This window comes from Heptranchias perlo, chromosome 3 (genome assembly GCF_035084215.1).
Source record: "Heptranchias perlo isolate sHepPer1 chromosome 3, sHepPer1.hap1, whole genome shotgun sequence".
NCBI classification, from domain to species: Eukaryota; Metazoa; Chordata; class Chondrichthyes; order Hexanchiformes; family Hexanchidae; genus Heptranchias; species Heptranchias perlo.
The window spans coordinates 61,476,757-61,491,232 of NC_090327.1; the positions used below are offsets into that span (position 1 = coordinate 61,476,757).

The following is a 14,476-nucleotide window of genomic DNA, read 5'->3' on the forward strand; positions in this document are numbered from 1 at the left end:
ACAAACGATTTAATGTAATCATTGAATTGTTAAACTAGTATTTCCTGTATCCACACGTCGTTTTGTAACTCGATTATCTCTGAAGTAGCAGTTCACAAATTCTCGCTGTGTAAAAGCTTAGTCGTTGTCTCTGTATTTGCCGACTACGCACTTTCCGTTTTCCAAACTATCTAGTCCACATCTTACTACAGCTGTCTGGAATTCACAACGTTACGCTTATTCATACCTACGTTTAATCAGCGGACGGCATTGTGCAAAGTTAATCTACTATACTTACTAACACGTTTTTATAAACCACTGGAAGTTATTTAAGAAACCGATGTTACAAAGATATGTGGGCATGCTGCGAAGGGACAAATCTAAGAAAAAAACATTTTTGAATTGACAATTCCTACAATGTAGTTGGACAGTAGCTCTGGTTAACACGCTCACTGGTGCCTAGTTTCAGCTACATCGTATTCAACCAAACTAAGTAAATTGGATTCTTGTAGGAGTAATGGGAAAACTCACACCTGTCGTTCACCATTTCGGGTTGTGGCCTTTGGCTGACATACCTGCGCTACAGATGCACCAAGCAAAGTGTAATTTACCAAAGTATATGATGTCATCAGTTGCGAAAGAGAAAATTGTGCATATACTGCAATTAGAAAGAGGAAAGCTACAATGCAAGGAGAAAAGTGGCATTCATAGTTCGAAAGGTCAGACTAATGTCTCTCTATGATTAACAGGTCGTACATATCTTGCAATCGGTAATATAATGCAGACATTGTGCACTCCTGTTTTAATGGACTAGTATTCAACTGCCTGTTTATGTGTTAAACGTTTCTGAAGGGGTAAAATTCAATTTACTCTGCAGTTTGAGAGACACCTCAACAGGAAAATGATTATTTCCTGAGCCGTGTCCTGTAGATTAGTTGGTAGATTCAAATACCTCACAGCTTTGATCTGAAACAGATGGTAATTAACAGCCAGGATTTCACAGAAACAAAACCCATCCTGTATGGATATTTGTATATTGAGGTCTGTCTGACGCCTAACATCCCATTCCCTGATATTTGGTAGACGGATATGGCAGTGTGACATATTTAAAAAAGGTTTATTATAAAAAAAGTCAAAAACATATTTATTTTTAAAAAAGTGGATGGAAAATACATAGCTAAACATATCAGAGTGCAGGCTGTAACAAATAAACCTTTGCCTTTAACCTGCACACGTTTAAGTGTCTTGGTGCACTACTGCATTTAGTTCACTTTCATACTTAATGCATCCAAATACAAAAATAGAGTATTTACATTATATATGGACATGATGTGCAGCCACATTGACAGAAGGCACAAATGGGGTGTTACAATGAGTGTCCCAAAAGATATTGCATTCCGTGGTGCTGTTCATAGTTTGAATATTCTTAAATCATCATAACCCTTGCTTTTCAAGACTTTTATCCTAAATGGAAATCATTAAAGTTGCTTCAACTGTTTCAAAATAATAAAATCTTGATGGAGCAGAGCAATTGGGGATGCTTGGATAGTGAACTTGAAAACAGAATGAGTCCATAGTATAATTCCATTTTGCTCAGTGTGCCATGCAGCATCCTGATTCTTCGTGTTTGTGGAGAAGAGACATTCTGGAGAAAGTTTTGGCACAGTTTTTGCACTGATATTTTTTCACATCTGAATGAGTTTGTAGATGCGCCCTCAGGTTAGATCGATCAGCGAATGCTCTGCTGCAGTGAGGGCAAGAGAATGGCTTCTCACCTGAAAATAGAAGAAAATTGTTATTCAATTATTTTAGTTTAGTCTGATAAATTCCATATAAAGAAAGTTCATTTACTAAATTCTAAAATGCGTTTTTGGTTTTTATGTTGAACAAATCTAGTACTGCAATTTCTTCTACACTTGTTAATAAATAAGCATGAATTTTAAGTTTAGGTAAATTACTGAATCTGTGGAATTAATATATGTATAAAAATACTTTAATAGTACCATGATAATCTAAGTCTTGTGACTGGGTTAAAAAGGGAAATCAGCTCGCTGAATATTAGTAGAAGAGCACATGAGAGTCAAGTGGTGGGATGGAGCTGCTGATGATGCCATTTGGTAACAGGTGCATTCAGACCATGGGTCCTGTGTCCCGTTCCTCCCAACATCTCAGTGCTCCTTGTGTATCAGCTGTTATTTTTAAAATTGTATTAAAGACATCATATATCCTTTGTACAAATAGCACTGGAAATACAACCCGTAGACCAATCTCAAACTTAGCAGCCACAACATTTCTGCTACAATTTAAACAATGACTTCTGTTGTGTCTCGAGGGCGATTTAATAGTGGCGTGCTTACAAATCTGCCAATGTTTATCCAAACTATCTCGTTAAATGCAATTTCAAAATAAATTCGCACAATATATCATACTTTTGAACAACTTCGTATCCGTTCATTTCCCGTCATCTTTTATTTTTTTTTAGGGGAAAGCAATAATCAGAGACTCGGCGAGACGTGAGACTTTCCGCTGCTATATTTTGACATTCGATTAGATCTGGTAAAGTGCCAAGAATATCTACCAATAGCAAAATATGTCAGACTGTGTTTAATATTTTGCTTATATGACAGTTAAAAAATACCTAAACTAAATAGCTCGCTTAATTGGAAAAACATTCCTGTACACTTCGGGTTACGACCTTACTCACCCGTGTGTGTTCTGATATGCCCCTGCAGTAGCCACGGTCTGGAGAATGCCTTCCCACAGATTTTACAGACACAGGGCAGCGTGTGGGTTCGGATGTGCATCTTTAATGCTCCCAAGCTGACATACTCCTTCTCACAGTATTTACAGCTGAAGGATTTTCGAGTCTGAGCGTCGCAATGTAGCTGTTTATGTTTGGCCAGTCCTGAGAAAGTTGAGTAAGCCTTGCTGCACAAGTTACACTGAAACTTCTCGGCGTCCACGGCGTGTTCATCCGAGACTTTGGGGTGAATTCGCTCCTCCTCGTCGCTGATGGAGGTCTCCGAGCCATTTGGATCCCTGTTGAGCCGATCGGAATTGGACTGTTGAGGGCTGAGCCGTCCTGCTGGGCACAGGCTACCGTTACTGAGGGGTGAGGAGTGAGCGGACGAGTATTCAGAGGCAGATGCAGGGTCGCTGGGGATAGGAGAGGGGATCAGCCCGGAGCAAACGCTGCTCCACACACTCACTGGATTGTAAGCTCCAGAACTCAGGATCTCCGGCTGAGGAATGACTGGCATTGGGTAACTCTCATACAGGTACGGAGAAATGATGACTGGAAGCAAAATAGAACACGCGTTGATGCACCCAAACCATCAAGATTATAAAACTATTCAATAGTTTAATTTACTAGGACAATGAAGTTTCAAAGGAAACGACTTAAAATGACTCATAACTTTTTGCTGGCACTGATTTTTTAAATTTCTTACAGTAGTTTGAGTCAAATAAATTTACTAAAAACTTACAGCTTCATTAACTGACAAAAACGAATTCAGCAATAAACAGTTACACCAAACCTAAGAATGCACATATCAATATGCCGTGTTTCTTTTATAATTACTGCAGTAAGACTATAGTTTACCTGTTTGAGTGTCCAGTTCGCCATAATTTGGTTTTTTGCTGGTGCTAAAATGTTTCTTAACTAGGAAAGATCGCGGCATCTTGGGGAAGAGTAATATTTTCTGGGGGGAAAAAATCCTGAAATGGAGGACGGTTTAAAAAAAAGTCACCCACACTTTCGAGGCTTTTTAAAAAAAAAAATAAGCAGAACAAGTTGCTGTTGCTGCTGCTGCTGGTGGTGGTGGTGGTGGTGGTGGTCTTGCAGCCGGAGTGAGTGGTGATGCTGCTGGAGGAGGCAGTGCACCAGCCCTGAGTGCAGCCCATTCCTGCAGCGTGCTGTAAATACTCGCGAGTCAGGTGCAAGGGGCAGGCGCGCGCGCGCGCCCTCATTTGCATCCGTCGCCCCCCCGACTGTCCAATGGCGTGCCGCTGTCTGCGGGCCGCGAGGCGGGGCCCTGGGCGGGGATTGGCGGGGAGCTCGCGCCAAGCGACAGGTGCTGGGCGTGAGACGGGCTGCGCGATCGCCGCCAGGGGGCGTCGCGGGCAGTCGGTGTTTTGTTGGGACTTGTTGCCCTCCCTGGGTTCGAGCGCGCATTCCTCTCCCGAATGATTGACCCGACCCATGCACGCGTTGTTTCAACCTGTTCTGCTTTCAAATGGGACCTTTGCTTTTTTTTTTCGATACCACTTTTTTTTTTAAAAACAAAAAGCTTTCAAAAAGTCAAGAGTCTTGTTTATCAAAGAAATCTGACTAGATATTAGGGAAAAAGTGCCTGATTTCTTTTTACAGGAAGTTTCACTTGAGATTGGACATGCAAATGAATGTAAAACACTGTAGCCAATAAATTAAAGACTACATGTCCCATTGTACATTTTACGCCACTCTGAGTCTGTAAAGCTGATTGGAATGATTGCATTGCAAATTATGTACTGCAGCCCATAATTTGCTAATTAAGGTGAAGGACAGGTTGATTAAACGTATTGGAACAAGGGATATCGACTTTCAATTTTACATTATCGGATACTGATTACAAATTCGATACAAAAGAACAAAACTGAAATCTAAAAGACATTATAATTGGTGTTAAATGTATGAGAGATGTCCTTTTGTGTACATCAATAATATTGTGCTGCAGTTTAAAAATATGTACTACCCTACTCTTAACCGTCAAATTGTTTTTGAAAATGTGAATATAACAAACAGATGTAAAGATTTACTTGGTAATAGGTACGCTAAAAACTTTCTTAAAATGTGTGCACTCGACTAACAAAAAGAAGCACTAATTTTTAGGACAGTAGCGTTTACAATGCAGTTATACATGAATTTCAAACAAAAGTTTATGTAAAGAGAAACTTAAAGGAAAATTGTCATAGCAAACGTACGAGAATATTAACGGGAAATAAAACATGTTATTTTTAACTGATCGGTGACTGCGGGAATAAAAGATTTTTGGAACGGTATTATAGGCAGTATGAAAGGATGGTTTACTTAAACATGGATTAGTAAAAAACTTTATGCATTTAGATTACTTCAAACAAAATCCAAATTTGGTATGAGCAAGACAAGCAAAATCCATAGGAATCCCGATCTGGAAATGTTACAGAAAATTAAACAATTTTTAAGTGATCATGCCGTGCCGTTCTTGAGGCAATGCAACCGATGTCTTTTTGTCAGCGTAGATTGATCACGAGGAGGTAAGAAGTGATCGATTAACTCTCATGCATCGTACGTACAGATGTTTTATAGGAAAACATTCTTCCGCATAAAGACTTTTAGAAGAAGCACCTGTTTAGCCACATGACTTGAGGCTGTTGTCGGGGTAGATTACACGCGGAAAAGTTCAAGGAGGGAGGGCAGAGAATCAAACCCCATGCAGCTTCTCTAAACTGCTGCAAACAATTCCGTGTCAAGTATTGTGTTGGCCAGTGTCTCAGTTCAGTGCTGCCCTTTCTGTCTTAATGCTGCCGCCCTCTCCTGGCGATGACGACTAACTGCAAGACAAGTGGACGCGAACGCATCGTTGGGGGTACGGAGTGGGGTGACCACCTTTCAGGAATTAAATGTCACTATCACGCGGCTGGAAATACTAGAAAACCTGACAGAAGAGGTAAACGCATAAGAAATCTTGGCAAAGTTGTAACAATATGGTAAAAGGACATACTTTTAGAATTGGTATTAATCTTATAGGCAGAGGATATCCTATTTTTAAACGCTAGTCTTTCCAATGTAACTGATACACCTATTGACATGGGTATTAATCCCTGTATATGATAGGATCTGCTTGACAACTGATGTACTCACACTATTATTATTGATATACACAAAGAAATATATTTGACATACACACTTGACACCCAAAGAGATGCTATTATAATCTCTCCTTTAGATATGCTGAAGTGGTAATATTACTGCCCGTGTGTATAGAATCATAGAAAGGTTACAGCACGGAAGGAGGCCATTCGGCCCATCGAGTCCACACCGGCTCTATGCAAGAGCAATCCAGCTAGTCCCACTCCCCCACCCTATCCCCACAGCCCTGCATTTTTTTTTCCTTTCAAGTACTTATCCAGTTCCCTTTTGAAGGCCATGGTTGAATCTGCCTCCACCACCCCCTTGGACAGTGCATTCCAGATCACAACCACTGGCTGTGTAAAATTGTTTTTCCTCATGTCACTTTTAGTTCTTTTGCCAATCACCTTAAATCTATATCCTCTGGTTATTGGCCCTTCCATCGATAGGAACAGTTTCTCTCTATCTACTCTGTCTAGACCTTTCATGGTTTTGAATGCCTCTATCAAATCTCCTCTCAACCTTCTCTGTTCCAAGGAGAACAACCCCAGCTTCTCCAGTCTATCCACATAACTAAAGCCCCTCATCCCTGGAATCATTCTAGTAAATTTCTTCTGCACCCTCTTTAAGGCCTTCACATCTTTCCGAAAGTGCAGTGCCCAGAACTGGACACAATACTCCAGTTATAGCCGAACCAGTATTTTATAAAGGTTCATCATGACTTCCGTACTTGTGCACTCTATGCCTCTATTTATAAAGCCCAGGATCCCTATGCTTTTTTAACCACTTTCTCAACCTGTCCTGCCATCTTCAGCGATTTGTTCACATATACCCCCTATCCCAGATAGAACAGATGTTAATATTAATGACTGTTGCATACAAATGTGTGTGTCGCTATGTGTGAATATGTGGGAAAAGGCACTTTTACACTACTGGTAGCTGCCTGCAGAGAAGTGGATCTTCCACCATCAGCTGCACTCCATTGTGTAAACCAACCAACCTACAGAAAATCAGTGACTAACAGTAGGCTGGCCTATTAGTTAAGGTGCTGGACTATCCAGAGGTCATAAGTTTAAATCTCACCATGGTAAGTTGTGAAGCTGAATTTAATGAATCTGGTAATTTGTGGGATAGCTGTAAAAACTCAACGGGCTCCCAAGTGTCCTTCAGGGATGGGAAGCTGCTTGGTCTGGCCTACATATGATTCCAATCTTATACTATATGGTTGGCCCCAGGGCAGTGAGGGACTACTTCTCCAGAACAAATAAAAAAACTTTGCCATTGGACCAAGTCTCTATATTAACAGTGGAGTGCAGTAGCACTGCTGGGATCAGCTCCCAGACATGGAATGTAAAAAGGGAAGAGTGACATCAATAAAAATCCTATAAAATATAAAAGCACCTAAAAACAGTATTAGTCCCCATGTGAGTCTGTGTGTATGCTGTCTGTGCCTAAATTTAGGGTGCAGTTATACTGTCATTATCACTGTGAAACCATTTCCGATTCACAGTGATTCAAAAGTGATGGCATAGTCCAGAGGCAATTCTCAATCTGATTCTAGAACACAGCTGTGTGTAAGCGAGAGACCAGGATGTAGCCTGGATGGTAGTGAGAAAGGTCCTCCCAGTGCGGTCCTTCCTACACGCACGGAACCTCAGAGTCACCTCGAGCTGCCCTCGAGGCTGTGGCGGAGAGGAGACCGTCTCCCACCTCCGGATGGGCTGCCCCTTCGTGCAGAGGGTGTGGAGAGAGATGCGTTGGTACTTGTCCAACAGTTCGATAACACAGGACTCTGTGCTCTACGGGCTGTTCCCCGGGACGCACATCAAGACAGACATCACCTGCGGCTGGAAGACCACCATCTCAGTGAAGGAGGCCCTCTGGTCCACCCGAAACATGCTGACCTTCCAGCTGAAGGAGCGGTCCACCACCGAATGTTGCCGACTGGCACATTCCAAGGTCCAGGAGTACGTGCTGCAGGACGCACTGAGGCGAGGTGCGACCTATGCAAAGGCTGTATGGGGAAAGGCCACTGTTTAGAGCTTTGGGGAGTCAGGAGGTGAGTCACTCACTGCAGAATACCCAGCCTTTGACCTGCTCTTGTAGCCACAGTATTTATGTGGCTGGTCCAGTTAAGTTTCTGGTCAATGGTGACCCCCAGGATGTTTATGGTGGGGGATTCGGTGATGGTAATGCCGTTGAATGTCAAGGGGAGGTGATTAGCTTCTCTCTTGTTGGAGATGGTCATTGCCTGGCACTTGTCTGGCGCAAATGTTACTTGCCACTTATCAGTCCAGGTCTTGCTGCATGCGGGCACGGACTGCTTCATTATCTGAGGGATTGCGAATAGAACTAAACACTGTGCAATCATCAGCGAACATCCCCATTTCTGATCTTATGTTGGAGGGAAGGTCATTGATGAAGTAGCTGAAGATGGTTGGGCCTAGGACACTGCCTTGAGGAACTCCTACAGCAATGTCCTGGGGCTGAGATGGTTGGCCTCCAACAACCACTACCATCTTCCTTTGTGCTAGGTACGACTCCCGACACTGGAGAGTTTTCCCCCTGATTCACATTGACTTCAATTTTACTAGGGCTCCTTGGTGCCACACTCGGTCAAATGCTGCCTTGATGTCAAGGGCAGTCACTCTCACCTCACCTCTGGAATTCAGCTCTTTTGTCCATGTTTGGACCAAGGCTGTAATGAGGTCTGGAGCTGAGTGGTCCTGGTGGAACCCAAACTGAGCATCAGTGAGCAGGTTATTGGTGAGTAAGTGCCGTTTGATAGCACTGTCGACGACACCTTCCATCACTTTGCTGATGATTGAGAGTAGAGTGATCGGGCGGTAATTTACCGGATTGGATTTGTCCTGCTTTTTGTGGACAGGACATACCTGGGCAATAATGTGAATGTATTAATATTAATGCTGGAGTGCGTTAGTATGTGAGAGAGAAAATACCTTTTTTTAAAATTTCAAAATATGCTTCATAACATTTAAAGATACACACAGTTCAATATAAAAAACACAATTCCAAGCAATCAGTTTAAAACAATACTCCGAACCCATCATTACAATTCAAAACGCAGTACATATCTTGTAATACATTCGGTATACTACAAGGTGGGGTGGCCTTACACGGTGGCCTTTCCCCATAGACCCTTTGTGTAGGCCGCATCTCACTTCGGTGCGTCCCGCAGCATGTACTCCTGCAATGTGCCAGTTGGCAACACTCGGTCGTGGACTGCTCCTTCAGCTGGAAGACCAGTAGGTTTTGGGCCGAACAAAGGGCCTCCTTCACCGAGTTGATGGTCTTCCAGCAGCAGCTGCTATCTGTCTCGGTGTGCATCCCAGGGAACAGTCCGTAAAGCACAGCGTCCTATGTTACCGAGCTGTTGGGGATGAACCAGGACAGATACCAACGCATCTCTCTCCACACCCTCTGCATCAAGGGGCAGTCCACCAGGTGGCGCTGAGATTCCGTGCATGTAGGAAAGACCACATTGGAAGGGTTCTTCTCACCAACATCCAGGCTACATCCTGGTGCCTGTTGGTCAGTTCCGGCAACGAGACGTTCTGCCAAATGGCTTCGGCTGTCTGGTCGGGGAACTGCCCGATCGGATCCATCCTGTCCTTTCCCTGCAGGACCCCCAGAACGTTCCATACCAACCACTTTCTGACAATGTGCTTGTGCATTCATAAATGTATGTTTGACTGTCTTCATAGATGAAATTAGTAGATAGAAGTGACTCAGCCTAGGATAGTTGGAAGACACAGTGGTGAACCTTTGATGCCTTTGACACTGATTAAGCAGTTTTGTACACCTGGTTGTCAACAAGGTCATAGCGCACAATTGCTATACATTCATAATCCTACCACATATGTACAGGGAAACAAGAATATCAGTCTGATATCCATAATGTCTTCAGTTTGACTTGTTAAATACTATTCCTTCCAATCAGAAAAACTGCACCAAGTTGTGCTACATGTCAATCATGCTCACAATGCCCAACTGAAGAGAGATCGATTGTGACTTTTAACAGTCTTCTATAAATCATGTCATGTAAGCATGATTCACAAAATTGGCCCTTGCAAGTTCAAGTAACTCTCTCTTCATTTGGGCAGCAAAACCTATTCCTCAAATAGCAGAACCTGGTACAGTTCTTCTGACTGTAGTAAAGTTAAAGGCCTGCCCAAAATGAATAAATGGTAAGTGCAGAGTCAAAGTGTGATCAGAAATTACATTACAATACTTATTAAACTGCATGACATTAAGCGAGTCGTGCCTTTGTACAACATATTGAGGAAACAGGCTATGACAATTTACTTGCCCAACCGGATGATCTTCAAGGAGCACATGCTCTGTAAAAGTTTGCCACATATAAGCTTTACTATGGTGAGAGTGGATGTTTGACCTGCAAACAAAATATCAGTCAATGTTCGATGGTTTGTTATACTGATAGATTCATGTCTGTTTGAAAACTAATGGCATACCCGTCTGGACAAGGATGTGGTCCTATTTGAATTATTCTTATCTTGAGGAAAATATCAACATTCCTATACAAAAATTTTTTAACAAGCACATTCTAGCCATTAACAAACATTTAACAAGCCCTTAACACGATTTTTTTTAACTTTCTGCTTTTATTATTTACAGCTCACACTTTTAGGAACAGAAGGAAAGATCAAATTTCCTCACCAGTTTCTGTACTTCAGCCTTTTGCAATGGTTTACACCACGCGGAAAATATACACCTTTGTGTGAAGAAGATACAGTTCTCACACCAGCCATACTCAACTCAGATAAGAGCAACATGAGAGAAGCCGATAACTTGCCGGTGAGAGATTGAGTCTTGTACATACAGATGGATGTTGATTTTCTGAGTTTGTGCTGCCAGCAGAAAGTCTCGCCCACTGCCTGTGTATTTCAATATTTAATAGGGCAGATTTTCCTCTTATTGCACTTGGGCATGAAATGGTGTGGATCACCTGCCTGTAACGGAGCTGAGACGATTTTCTGTGAGTTTAAATTAAAAGAGGGAAAATGTGAGAGGGGTGGCGTTGTAAGGGTGTGTAATCCCCCCTACCTGATTTTCCTCTATATGCTGCTCCCAGAAGATTCTTTGCACTCAAGCGTAATAAGGGGGAAATCTGACCCTATGTCTCCCTCACTGAACAGCTTGGTTCTCCCCTTCCCCCTGATCCCCATCAGCCCCTGTGCTCAGCTTGTGGACCCCCTGCTGTATACTTTTCCTGGCTCATGCTAAACATTACAACCACATTCCAAACCAGAACCAACTTGTGAACAACTCCACAGGAAAGTTGCTAGTTTCTACAGTACATAATAAAATGCGCTGTACTTAACATTTCAACACAACTTGTGAGGTGTTTACAGGAATATAGGAGAATATTTTCAGAGTATCGTAACAGGTACAGCACAGGAGGAGGCCATTTGGCCCATCGTCCTTGTGCCAGCTCTTTGAAAGAGCTATCCAATTAGTCCTGTTCGTCCGTTCTTTCCCCATAGCCCTGTAAATTTTTTCCCTTCAAGTATTTATCCAATTCCCTTTTGAAAGTTACTATTGAATCTCCTTCCACCACCCTTTCATGCAGTGCATTCAAGATCACAATAACTCGTGTAAAAAAATGTGTCTTAATGTCGCCTCTGGCTCTTTTGCCGATCATCTTAAATCTGTGTCCTCTGGTTACCGACCCTTCTGCCAGTGGAAACAGTTTCTCCTTATTTATTCTATCAAAACCATTCATGATTTTGAACGGTTTATCAAATCTCCCCTTAACCTTCTCTGTTCTAAGGAGAACAACCCCAGCTTCTCCAATCTCTCCACATAACTGAAATTCCTCATCCATGGTACCATTCTAGTAAATCTCTTCTGCACCCTCTCTAAGGCCTTGACATCCTTCCTAAAGTGTGGTGCCCAGAATTGAACAATACTCCAGCTGGGGCCTAACTAGTGTTTTATAAAGATTTAGCATAACTTCCTTGTTTTGTACTCTATGCCTCTATTAATAAAGCCCAGGATCCTATATGCTTTTTTAACAGACTTCTCAACTTGTCCTGCCATGCTCAAAGATTGGTGTATGTGCACCCCCAGGTCTCTCTGTTCCTGCATCCCTTTAAAATTGTACCATTTAGTTGATATTGTCTCTCCTCATTCTTCCTACCAAAATGTATCACTTCACACTTCTCTGCGTTAAATTTCATCTGCCATGTGTCTGCCCATTTCACCAGTCTGTCTATGTCCTCCTGAAGTCTGTTACTATCCTCCACATTGTTTACTACATTTCTGAAATTATACCCTGTGTACCCAAGTCCAGGTCATATCAAAGAGAGCAGTGGTCCTAATGCTGACCCTTGGGGAACACCACTGTATACTTCACTCCAGTCTGAAAAACAACCGTTCATCACTACTCTCTGCTTTCTGTTCCCTATACTGCCGCTGCCCCTTTAATCCCATGGGCTTTAATTTTGCTAACAAGTCTATTATGTCATACTTTATCAAATGCTTTTTAAAAGTCCATATACACAACATAATTTGCACTACCCTCATCAACCCTCTTCATTACTTCATCAGACAATTCAATCAAGTTAGTCAAACACGTTTTTCCTTTAACAGATCTGTGCTAACTTTCATTTATTAGCCCATACTTTTCCAAGTGTCAATTAATTTATCCCAGATTGGTGTCTCTAAAAGTTTCCCCACCACCGACGTTAGGCTGACTGGCCTGTAATTGTTGGGTTTATCCCTCTTCCCTTTTTTGAACAGAGATGTGACATTTGCAATCCTCCAGTCTTCTGGCACTGCCCCCATATCTACGGATGTTTGGAAGATTGTGGCCAGAGCCTCTGTAATTTCCACCCTTACTTCCCTCAGTAACCTAGGATGCATCCCATCTGGACCGGGTGACTTTTCTACTTTGAGTACTGCCAATCTTTTAAGTACCTCCTCCTTATTTTTATCCTATCCAATATCACTACTACCTTCTCCTTTACTGTTACATTGGCAGCATCCTCTAGTGAAGACGGATGCCAAGTTTTCATTTAGTACCTCAGCCATGCCCTCTGCCTCCACAAGAAGATCTCCTTTTTCATCCCTGCTCGTTTCCACCCTTTCTTTGACTACCCTTTTATTATTTATATGTTTATAAAAGACTTCTGGTTTCCCTTTTATGTTGCCGCTATTCTAGTCTCATATTCTCTCATTGCCCCTCTTATTCCCTTTTTTAGATTCCTCTGTACTTTCTGTATTCAGCCTGGTTCTCGACAGTATTATGAATCTTACATTCACCATAAACCTCTTTTTTCTGTCTCGTTTTAATCTCTAGTCATCCAGGGATCTCTAGTTTTGGATGCCCTTCCTTTCCCTCTCGTAGGAATGTGTCTACTTTGTACCTGAACCAATTCCTCCTTGAAGACCTCCCATTGTTCAATTGCTGTTCTGCCTACCAATTTTTGATTCCAATCCACCTGGGCAAGATCCCTTTTTAACTCCCTGAAATTAGCCCTCCTCTAGTTAAGTATTTTCATATTTGATTGTTCCTTGTCCTTTCCCATAACTATTCTGAACCCAATGATATTTTGATCACTGTTTCCCAAATACCCCCAAGTGAAACATGCTCCACCTGCCCCATTTCATTCCCCAGAACTAGATTCAGCACTGTTTCCTTCCTTGTTGGTCTAGAAACACACTGTTCCACAAAGCTCTCTTGTATACATTTCAGGAATTCCGCCCCCTCTTTGTCCTTTACACTGTTACTATTCCAGTCTATATTGGGATAATTGAAGTCCCCCACTATCACTACTCAACAGTTCTTGCACCTTTCTGTAATTTGCCTGAAAATTTGTTCCTCTATCTCCTTCCACTGTTTGGTGGCCTATATTACAGACCCAGTAGTATAATAGTTCCTCTTTTGTTCCTTAATTCTAACCAAATAGATTCTATCTTTGACCGTTCAACTACATCATCCCTTTCCAGTGTTATAATAGTTTCTTTGATCAATACTGCCACACCTTCCTTTCTTTCCTTCCCTAACTTTTCTGAATACCTTGTAGCCAGGAAAATTAAATACCCGATTTTCCCCTTCTTTGAGCCAGTTCTCTGTTGTTTTGATTTTAAAAAATGATGAAAAGTTGAACTGAAAAGATACTATTTTGGATTGCAGTATGTCTGTACATGGTATGATGGTGTGTTTTCTCCGCTAGGGTCTTCTCAATGGAGTTGGTGATATATTTTAACGGATCGAAAGCCACACTTCAGTGCAAATGTTACCACAAAGCAAGCTGAAGGTATCTGTGGTGTTCCTGAAGCTTAATAAACCTCTTTAGCGGCATCTGCTGGACGATTATGTGAGTTGCACCAAACAATTTTCATAAAATGTCTCAACCGCCTATCCAAAAAACCAGGAAAAAATTGTCTATTTAAACTTTAGAGTTCATATCAGGAACAACTAAAAAAAATACCAACCGTTGTCTGGGTCGTGTTTTGCAAGAAATATCAACACAACCAATAACGTGATTGGTTTTGTAGTCGAACACTTCAAATATTTACAAACTAATAATTGTCGATAATTTTTGCCATTACTAGGGCCACTCAGTGCTACCCATTTAAAAT

General features: G+C 41.9%; 1 protein-coding gene and 1 long non-coding RNA gene across 2 annotated transcripts; one reads left to right on the forward strand and one right to left on the reverse strand.

The window, feature by feature from the left end:
- Positions 1–1,095: 1,095 nt before the first annotated feature.
- On the reverse strand, positions 1,096–3,892 carry snai2 (snail family zinc finger 2). Its single transcript, XM_067975501.1, has 3 exons — positions 3,581–3,892; positions 2,684–3,274; positions 1,096–1,754 (listed from the first exon to the last, which is right to left on the reverse strand). Exons 1-3 carry the CDS (start codon positions 3,657–3,659, stop codon positions 1,573–1,575), a joined length of 852 nt encoding a protein of 283 aa, XP_067831602.1. The 5' UTR covers positions 3,660–3,892; the 3' UTR covers positions 1,096–1,572.
- Positions 2,699–14,177, forward strand: LOC137306353 (uncharacterized). The gene is made up of 3 exons (XR_010958862.1): positions 2,699–3,257; positions 10,505–10,684; positions 14,068–14,177. It is a non-coding gene; the product is annotated as an uncharacterized lncRNA (long non-coding RNA).
- The last annotated feature ends 299 nt before the right edge of the window (positions 14,178–14,476 follow it).